The sequence below is a fragment of the Trachemys scripta genome, chromosome 16, assembly GCF_013100865.1.
Source record: "Trachemys scripta elegans isolate TJP31775 chromosome 16, CAS_Tse_1.0, whole genome shotgun sequence".
NCBI classification, from domain to species: domain Eukaryota; kingdom Metazoa; phylum Chordata; order Testudines; family Emydidae; genus Trachemys; species Trachemys scripta.
In genome coordinates, this window is record NC_048313.1 from 29,036,224 (window position 1) to 29,046,001 (window position 9,778).

Here is a 9,778-nt window from a genome sequence, read left to right on the forward strand (position 1 = left end):
CCCCACACAGGATGTGGCCCCTGCCAGGGGACACCCGCCCCTCCCCCCTGCTCCATGGCTGCCCCCTCATGTGTAACTTACAGACTGTGGCTGCAGCCTCGGACTCCCTACGGGGAGAAAGAGAGAGAGAGATGGTAACAGAACCCAGGAGTCCTGGCTCCTAGCCCCCCTGATCTAACCATTAAGCCTCACTCCCCTCCCAGAGCCAGAGAGAGAACCCAGGAGTCCTGGCTCCTAGCCGCCCTCATCTATCCATTAAGCCTCACTCCCCTCCCAGAGCCAGAGAGAGAACCCAGGAGTCCTGGCTCCCAGCCGACTCCAATCTAACCATTAGACCCCACTCCCCTCCCAGAGCCAGGAAGAGATCCCAGGAGTCCTGGCTCCCAGCCGACTCCAATCTAACCATTAGACCCCACTCCCTTCCCAGAGCTAGGGAGAGAACCCAGGAGTCCTGGCTCCCAGCTGACTCCAATCTATCCATTAGGCCTCACTCCCCACCCAGAGCCAGGAAGAGATCCCAGGAGTCCTGGCTCCCAGCCGACTCCAATCTAACCATTAGACCCCACTGCCCTCCCAGAGCTAGGGAGACAATCCAGGAGTTCTGCCTCCCAGACCTCTTGATCTAACCATTAGATCCTAGTCGCCACTCTGAGCCGGGGAGAGAACCCAGGAGTCCTGTGTCCTGTGTCAGGTAGATCGGGGGTGGGGAGCGGAGCTGGGGTCTCACCTGCTCTGTCTCGGGGCTGGTCCTTTCCCTGCGGAGACACGAAGCAGAATTGTCCATGAGTCAACCCGGATCCCCGTGTACCAGCCCTGCCCCTCAGCCCTACAGGGCATCTGGGATGGGGGGCCCAGGAGAGCCCCCCCCCCACCACTCTGCCTGGGGAGCACCTCACCCTCCAGCTGCTGAACCTGGATACCCTAGAGACAGATTGAGCCTGGCTCCCTGCACCACAGCGCCCCCTAGTGAGCCCTCTGCCCCACCCCCTGCACCACAGCGCCCCCTAGTGAGCCCTCTGCCCCACCCCCTGCAGCACCGTGCCCCCTGCTGAGCCTACACCCTTTGCAGCCCAGCGCCCCCTAGTGCTGCCCAGGGGCTTTGGGACCAGCCCTGACTGCCAGGGGAGAGCGCCCCCTGCTGGGCCCCTGCCCCACCCCCTGGGTTTTCTTCCCCATTTCCCATCCAAGCCATGACCCCTTCCCAGCCCAGCTTAGCAGTGGGTTTAACCCTTCCCTCGCTGGGCGGGGCACTCACTTCCTCGGGTTCTTCTGTAGCAGACAAAGGCCAGGAGAAGGAGGAGGAGGAGGAGGAGGCCGACAGCCGCCGCGCTCACCCCGGCGATGATGCTGCAGGTCAGAACCGGTGCTGCGCTTGGTACAGGTCCACCTGGGAAGCAGCACCAGGCCGTGAGCACTGTGAGCGGCTGGTTCGTTACCTGCTGCCCCAGCCCCTCCCCCATGAAGACCCAGGGACCCACAGCAGAACATTCTATGGGGCTAGTGGGGGGGCAGGAGCAGAGGGGATTCTGGGCAATACTGGTCAGGGGGCTCACTTCCAATAGCAGAGGGCTGTACTGGGGTGGGGGCAGGGTGTGTGTGGGGGGATGTACCTCAGGCCCCTGTGAAGCCAGTTAGGCCCGGATCCTGCAGCAACCCCCCACTTGGGTCCTGCCCCTGTCCTGGGAATTTCTCAGCAGCTTCATCTCACTTCTGCGTAGGAATCATATGGGTGGGGGATGGCAGTGGGAGGGGGCTTGTGTCCGGGGAGGGCGCTTTGAGGTCATTGCGAGAGCCATGCCCTGCTGAAGTGATCAGCAGCGGAAGACGTAACAGTGCTGTCATTGCAACAACCATCATTAGGTTCCAGAGTCAACAACACGTCACTCTGGATCAGTGGGTTCAAGTGTTAACACCATGTCTATCTGGATTGAGGGGTTCCAGAGTTAATGCCGCACTGGGCAGCACCCCAGCGAAGGGGGAGCCCTGCTTCTGAGCCATTCACCCAGTCTGTCTGCAGACTCAGGCAGACAGATGGGATACACGGGATCATTATCCATGGCTCTCCGGCCCCAGCGCCGTTCTCCCAGGGGAATACACACTGAGCTGTGCCCCACACAGGTAGCTTTGTGGTGCCAGTGAGTAGCACAGCACCCCGGTTTGTGGTCTGGCTGGGTGTGGGGCTGGGAGCAGGGATGCTGAGCCAGGCCCCTCACCTGCTATCACCAGCTCCACAGGGCAGGCGGAGACAGGCCGTGAGACACAGACCCCGGCACGGTCACTGCGCCCCGTCCCCACAGCTTGGCCCCAGTGACGAGGCCGATACAGGGGCCTGCAGGGAGAGTCTCCTGGATGCTTTTTCCCCAAATCCAAGACCGAGAGAGCTGGGCTAATGACACAAGAGACACGGGGCCCCCCCACCCGTCAGCAGGGGAACGTCATGGATCCATCTGCAAAGAGCCCGTGGAGGGGTGGCTGGGGCAGGGCAAGGAGAGGCCGAGGGGACCTAGAGGCCAATTGCGTTTTATCTCCATCAGCTGGGGAAGGAGAAATCAGTTGAGTGGGGAATGATCACAAGTGAATCAGAGTTCGCTGGTGTAGCAGGAACTGCTGGGTAGGGTCACACTGGGAACTATTGCTGAGCTCGCCTGGACAGTAACTGCCATTGGCTGAATTCAACCCANTGCAGGGAGAGGGTCTTCTGGATGCTTTTCCCCCGAATCCAAGACCAAGAGAGCTGGGCTAGTGACACAAGAGGCACAGGGCCCCCCACCACTCAGCAGGGCAACAGTGCGGATCCATATGCAAGGAGCCCGTGGAGAGGTGGCTGGGGCAGGGCAAGGAGAGGCCGAGGGGACCTACAGGCCAATTGCGTTTTATCTCCATCAGCTGGGGAAGGAGAAATCAGTTCAGTGGGGAATGATCACAAGTGAATCAGAGTTCGCTGGTGTAGAAGGAACTGCTGGGTAGGGTCACACTGGGAACTATTGCTGAGCTCACCTGGACAGTAACTGCCATTGGCTGAATTCAACCCACTTCATGGGCAACAATTTACATTCCTGGAGCACCAGGATCTGGCGTTAGAACGTCCAAGGCACTAGGCCAGAACCCACCGCTCTATGGTCCCTTCGCGGCTTCTCTGTTCTTAGGCTGGTTTGTTGTATCTTGAGCCATCCCCTTGCGCCGTCTCTGTTTGCTGCTCTGAGTTCCAGCTCAGATACCTGCAGCTATTTCTCCAGGCGATGGGTCGGCTTCTCAACTGAACAACTGTCCCTCCGCTGCTTTTTTTACAGCCCCTTTGCTCTCAGACAATTTCTTTCCTCCTGTCGCTGCCCCTGAAGGTGCTGGGGGGACGTTTTGTCTGCACTGTTAGTTTTACTTTCACTCCAGCTCACTTCCTCCTCATTTCTTCAGCCCGTTTCTCTTTGCTCACAGCTGGTTTCTGTCACTTTTCATTCGTGGTTTACTTCTCCTGCAGTTTTCTAACAATTGCTTTGTAACGTAGAGACTCTTTTTTCTTTGTATTTCACTGCCCGGTTCTTCCTCTAACTTTCCCCCTCATGCCTCTGTCTTTCCTCTGTCTGCCTCCTCCTGTTCCTGCCATCTCTGTCCCTTCTCAACGGGACTTTCCCCCTCCCAGCTCTCTGCCTGGCCCCTTCGATGACACAGCTCGGCCACCGGGTCCCTTTCCACCGGCTCCCCACTCGCAGGGTCCCTGCATTGCTGGTGCCGGTTGCTACCTCGCTGACTGCTGGTGTCTCTCTCCCGGTGTCTGGGCCCCACATACCCCTAGTAACACCAGCCATTCTCCCCACCAAGCCCCAGCCCTTTGTGGCTCCCCCATGGAAGCGGCTCCTTGGGCAGAATGAGCCTGTTTAACTGGCCGATGGGGCCCCCTCCCCTGCCCCCGGGCCAGCTAGAACCCGGAGCCCCACCCCTGCCACCAGAGCAACCCCAGTCCGGCCCCAGTCCCGGGTCAGCCCCACCAGCCAACTGACCTGAGCCCCAGCCATGCTATGCCGAGTGACCCCAGCCCTGTGCTAGGCCTGAGCAGCCCCCAGCCCCCGACACCAGCCAAGCATCCCTCGGCAGCAGCTCCATATTATACCGGTCACCTGTGCCATCTCCGCTCCGCAGCCGGGCGTCCCTCTGCTGGGCCCAGAGCTCAGGACACAGCCTGGCTCTGAGCATCCCATCAGCATGGAGCCCCCGCCGAGGGTCTGGCTGGGGGTGGGGCTGGGAGCGGGGACATCGAGCTGGGCCCCTCACCTGCTACCACCAGCTGCACGGGGTCACTGGGCTCTGAGGAGATGAAGGGCTCTGATCGGTTCCGGTAGCTGCAGCTGTAGCTCCCTCCGTGCTGCCAGCCCACGGTGGGGATGTGGAACTCGGCCCCATCCCCAGCAGGGTCCATGTGTCGCGGCGGGTTCAGGTCTCCAGCCTTGTGCAGGAAGAACCTCACGTCCCGGCGCTGCCCCTGACACCGGATGGTGGCGTCTGCCCCTGGGGCGGTGACCCCAGTGGGGCTCAGAGAGATGGAGGGTCTGGGTAAGTTGGGATCTGCGCACAGGAGACAGGCTGTGAGAGTCAGTCCCGGGCACCCACCGAGACCCCGCCTCCCCGGCCGGCTGCAACCATGGACAGATCCAGGGGCCCCCGGGCAGGGATTCTCTCCCAGATCCCAGAGTTCCCCCCACCCAGAATCCCGGCCCTGCGAGCTGGGCTCCCAGCCCCACAGACACTGAGCCGCAGCTCCTTAGTTCTTGGGATCCTCATATGCCCGAGTCACGGGCTGGTCTCTGGCGCGCAGCACCACAGGGCCCGAGATCCACAAAGGAAGGGAGTCAGCCCCCTGGGAGGCAGAGAGGGGTCTTTATCCCCATTCTACACATAGGGAAACTGAGGCACAGACAGATTCACTTTCCTTAGTGAGCTCCCGGGGCCCGGGACTGTCTCTTCACTCTGTGTTTATGCAGCGCCTGGCACAACAGGGCCCTGATCATGGCAGGGGCCCTACATGCTCCCCCAACACAAGGGATCCAGTGCTATTGAGGCCAGTGTTTGCAGAGGTCTCCACTAACTGTGGGCATCTTGGTTTGTGGGAGCTCGATCTGAGATCCCCCAAGATTGAGGCCTCCCCACAATGAAGGACAGTTTTGAAAACTGCAACGTGCTCCCATCACACAGAGTCTGTGGCCGCGCCAGGAGCTGAGCCAGATCTCCTGGGTCCCAGCCTAACGCCATGTCCACCAAGCCACTTCTTCTTCTGCAGCCCCTGCCCCATTCACTCCGGCCGGGGCCCTGCCTGGGGCGGAGCCTGGAGAACAGAGGGGATGGGATCATGGGATTAAATAGCGACTCTCGGTTCCTACGCACAAGGGGCAGCATTAAAGTCGCCTCCCTGCCCCGAGTCTCCAGGCGCTGCTGCTCCCCGCTGGCTGGGGAACCTCCCAGTGACTCCGTCCCCACTCCCTGGCCGGGCGTCTCCACTGCTGGGTCAGGGCTCAGGGCAGAGCCTGGCTCTGAGCGTCCCATTGGCACCGAGCCCCCGTGAGGGTCTGGCTGGGGGTGGGGCTGGGAAGGGGGACGCCGAGCCGGGCCCCTCACCTCTCACCACCAGCTCCACGGGGTCGCTGGGGTACGACACGGCGAACGGCTCCGATCTGCTGTGATAGTAGCAGCTGTAGCTCCCGCCGTCCTCCCGGCTCACGTTGCTGATGGGAAACACAACCTCAAACTCGTCCGTATCCACAGGTGGGAAATGGTGTCCCTCTTTATTCAGCACGAACCGCACGCCCTGATGCTGCCCCCGACACCAGACGCTCACGGCTCCCCCCAGGGAGACCCCCCCGCTGGGGCTCAGGGAGATGTTGGGTTTGGGGTAGCTGGGCTCTGCAGTGGGAAGCAGACAGGCCGTGAGATGCAGGCCCCGTCACTCAGTCCTGGGTCCCATCCTCACCACGTGGCCTCAGTAGTGGGTCAGACCCGGCGTACCTGGGGACGGGCTCCTGGATGCCTTTCCACAGGGGCCAGAGTTTCCTCTGAGCCCTGGGCTAACAGCATGAGACACGGAGCAACCCCAGCCCCTGGGGGCCCAGAACTCTGCTCCCTCGTGGGTGACAGGGCAGAACACTCTCCAGGGTCCCTTCACTCCCTGGCTTCTCTGCTGGGAGGGGGCTGGGAGCCAGAACTCCTGGGTTCTGTCCCTGGCTCTGGGGGAGAGTGGGAGGTAGTGGTTAGAGCAGGGGAGGGGCTGGCTTGGGGCCAGGATTCCTGGGTTCTCTCCCTGGCTCTGGGAGGGGAGTGAGGTCTAGTGGGGAGAGCAGGGAGGATGGGGGCCAGGACTGCTGGGTTCTGTGCACAGCACCACCCCTGACTTGTAGGGGACTGTGCAAGTCTCTACTATACACTGAGGTTTATAACCTTCAGCTCCGCCCATCACCCCCTAACTGATGTGTTGCTTGGGAAAGGCCCCCCCCTGCTCTGCAGCTCCCCCTGGGGGCAGGGATCCCCCCTCCCTCAGCCCTGAGTCTCCAGTGGCTGCTTCTCCCCACTGGCTGGAGAACCCCCCAGTGACTCCATCCCTGCTCCCTGGCCGGGCGTCCCCACTGCTGGGCTCAGGGCTCAGGGCAGAGCCTGACTCTGAGCGTCCCATTGTGCAGAGACCCACTGTGGGGCTGGCTAGGTGGGGGACTGGGAGCCGGGACACTGAGCTGGGCCCCTCACCTACTACAATGATCCTGACGGGGTCGCTGGGATGCGATGTGCGATTTTGATCCGTTATGGAGCGATAGTCGCAGGTGTAGCTCCCTCCATCTTCCCGGCTGACACTGGCGATGGGAAATTCAGCCATGGTCCCATCAGGCACCGACTGCGCCTGCGGGTTCGGGTGTCCAGCTTTACGCAGAAAGAACTCCATGGATCGGTACCGACCCTCACAGCGGATGGTGACGTTTCCCCCGAGCGCCACCACCCTGCTGGGGCTCACCCAGATGGTGGGTTTGCGAAATTCACGCCCTGCTTTGAACAAGAGACAGGAGTTAAACAGGGGAGACACAGCCCCCTGCCTCCCCCCACCCCAATTCAGTCCATCCGTCATTTGGCCTTGGGGGGGCTCATTGAACCAGGACATTGAACCAGGGGACGGTTCCTCTCTGCTTCGTCAGACCCCGGGAGCCAGATTCGACTCCAAGTTACTCCATGCGGGGGGGTTGGGGGAGCACAGAAGAACGGGGCCGGCTCTGAGCTCACAGGGGGAGTTTTGGTTGAGTTTTGGGGAAGGTTCAGGGCTCAGTTTCTCTTCCTCCCCCCGATCCCGGCCCCTTCCTGATGTTAATATCCTCCCCACAGACTGATACTCACCTCCGAACACCCAGCTGTGCCCGGCCAGAGAGCAGCCTGAAAAGGAAATTGGTGTTAGGGACCAGATCCCAGAACAGCTGGATCCTACACCCTGGTCCCACATCCCCCCCATGGACACAAGCCCTGGTCTCAGATCCCACCTTATGGACACACGTCCTGGTCTCAGATCCCACCTTATGGGCACACGCCCTGGCTATCTCCGATACTCACCGAGGAGGAGGACGGTGAGAGCAGATGCCATGATGGGACAGTGGGGGCCCCTCAGCGCTGCCACTAACACCCCAGTGCTGAACTCCACCCAGCCTGAGGCCCGAGTGCGAGCGGAATGAGGAACTGCACTGGGGGCTGCAGCCCCAGGAAGCCCGTGATGCACTCGGCCCCTTTCCGCCCCATCAGATGGTTTCTCTGCAATCTCCAGGCCAAATCTACTGTGGTCAGAGCAAAGCCAGCTCCCTGCAACACCCAGCAAACCACATCCCCTCCTGCAGCTGCCCAGCCCCCTCCCCATCACCTCCGAGCCCCACATGGGAGCTGCCCAGTCCGGGGACTAGCTGGGAATGAGGCAATCTCAGGAGGCCTCAAGAGGTGCCCAGCTGCCCTGACTTTTTCCAACAGGCCCGTCTAGCCTCCCTGGAGCAGCAGCTCAGAGTAGAGGAGGGCTCTCTCTCCTCCCCACTCCCTAAAGTAGCATCCCTCTCCCATGAAGTGGGACAGAGATTCCTTCCTGACCCGGTTGGGCCCAGTGCCTGCCCTGGAGCATGAGGGTGGAGGGACCTGGCCAACCTCCTTCCCAGGTAGTGTTGCTGCAGAATCTATTTTTAGCCAAGTGACGTGGCACAGAGACAGGACTGGGGCCTGGGAGAGTGGTGGTTTCTGGCGCCCGTGAGGGTGCGAGAAATGGGTAAATGTAGATCCTGAGTTGTTAAAGGAACAGCCGTGAAATCCGCGAAAGGGGAAGTCTGCCCAGAGCCGGCGCTCACTTCCTGTTTCTGCTACTGCCAGTGAAACTCTGTAAACCTGATGCCCAGCATCTACCCTGTTTATATACCCCAGTTCTCGGAGGGGAAGGGGGTCTACTGATTGTTGGGGGGGGCTGGGAGCCAGGACTCCTGGGTTCTCTCCTAGCTCTGATTGGGGCACCAGGGGTGGAGTCTAGTGGTTAGAGAAAAGGACACAGATTAGAGCCAGCCCCCTAGAGGTGAAAGGCCCCGTGTCCCTTCCCCAGCCCATCCCCGGGGCAGTGGGTCTGCACAGCTCAGAGCCCAGGGCAGAGCTCACATGGGTCGATGGCTGAGCCAAGTTCCCCCCTCCCTCAGCCCAGAACCTCCAGCGGCTGCTGCTCTCCCTTGGCTGGGGAACCTCCAGTGACTCCTTCCCGGTCCCCTTGCAGGCTTCCCCTCTGCTGGGCCCAGGGCTCAGGGCAGAGCCTGGCTCTGAGCGTCCCACTGGGGCCAGGAGCCCCTGAGGGCCCAGCTGAGTGTGGGGCTGGGAGCGGGGACGGGCGGGTCCCACTTGGTGCTATATTGGCAGCTGTAGATCCCTGTGTCTCTCCAGCTCATGTTGAGGATGGGAAACTCAGCCACGTCCCCCACGTTAAGTCCATCGAGCGCCGTGCAGCCGGGTCTCCAACTTTACTCAGAAGGACCCTCGCTCCGTGACACCGACACTCACACCGGACGGTCACGGCTCTCCCACTGGGGTGCAGGGAGATGCTGGGTTTGGGCTCTGCAGGCAGAAGGAGACAGGCTGGTCACTGCGCACTGTCCACACAGCCCGGCCCCAGTGACAAGACTGATACAGGGGCCTGCAGGGAGAGTCTCCTGGATGCTTTTCCCCTAAATCCAAGACTGAGAGAGCTGGGCTAGCGACACAAGAGACACGGGATCCCCCACCCCTCAGCAGGGGAACGTCACGGATCCATCTGCAAGGAGCCCATGGAGGGGTGGCTGGGGCAGGGCAAGGAGAGGCCGAGGGGACCTAGAGGCCAATTGCGTTTTATCTCCATCAGCTGGGGAAGGAGAATCAGAGTTGGCTGGTGTAGCAGGAACTGCTGTGCAGGGTCACACTGGGAACTGTTGCTGACTTTGCCTGAATTAAAATTCTCCTTTGAACAATCTTCATTTAAATGACACAAGCACAGAAACAGTTTCCTTCCCTTGCCAAAGCTGTTGTTAAACTTTCCCTTGATTTTATAGAACTTTGTTTAACACAGAACTGTTCTGTATTGGCTTTATTATTATTTAGGGTTACCATATTTTAATTTTTAAAAAGGAGGACACTCCATGGGGCCCCGGCCCCGCCCCAAATCCGCCCCGCCCCCAGCCCCTCCCCAACTCCGCCCCCTCCCCTGAACGCTCCGCCCACTGCTCCTCCCCCCTCCCCTGAAACAGGGAGGCAGCAGGTAAGCTGGGGCGGGGAG

The 9,778-nt window shown here is 60.9% G+C and overlaps 1 protein-coding gene across 1 annotated transcript in view; it reads right to left on the reverse strand.

Annotated features, from left to right (window-relative positions):
* LOC117889037 (immunoglobulin superfamily member 1-like) overlaps nt 1-7,283 on the reverse strand; it is a 60,605-nt gene extending 53,322 nt beyond the window's left edge. Inside the window, exons 1-6 of the mRNA XM_034792843.1 lie at nt 6,724-7,283; nt 5,605-5,889; nt 4,267-4,557; nt 1,256-1,387; nt 728-755; nt 82-107 (exon numbers count right to left, since the gene is read on the reverse strand). Of these exons, the coding sequence (XP_034648734.1) occupies nt 82-107; nt 728-755; nt 1,256-1,387; nt 4,267-4,557; nt 5,605-5,889; nt 6,724-7,129 (1,168 nt within the window). The 5' untranslated portion in view covers nt 7,130-7,283. The remainder of the gene's footprint in view (nt 1-81; nt 108-727; nt 756-1,255; nt 1,388-4,266; nt 4,558-5,604; nt 5,890-6,723) is intronic.
* Between the last annotated feature and the right edge of the window lie 2,495 nt (nt 7,284-9,778).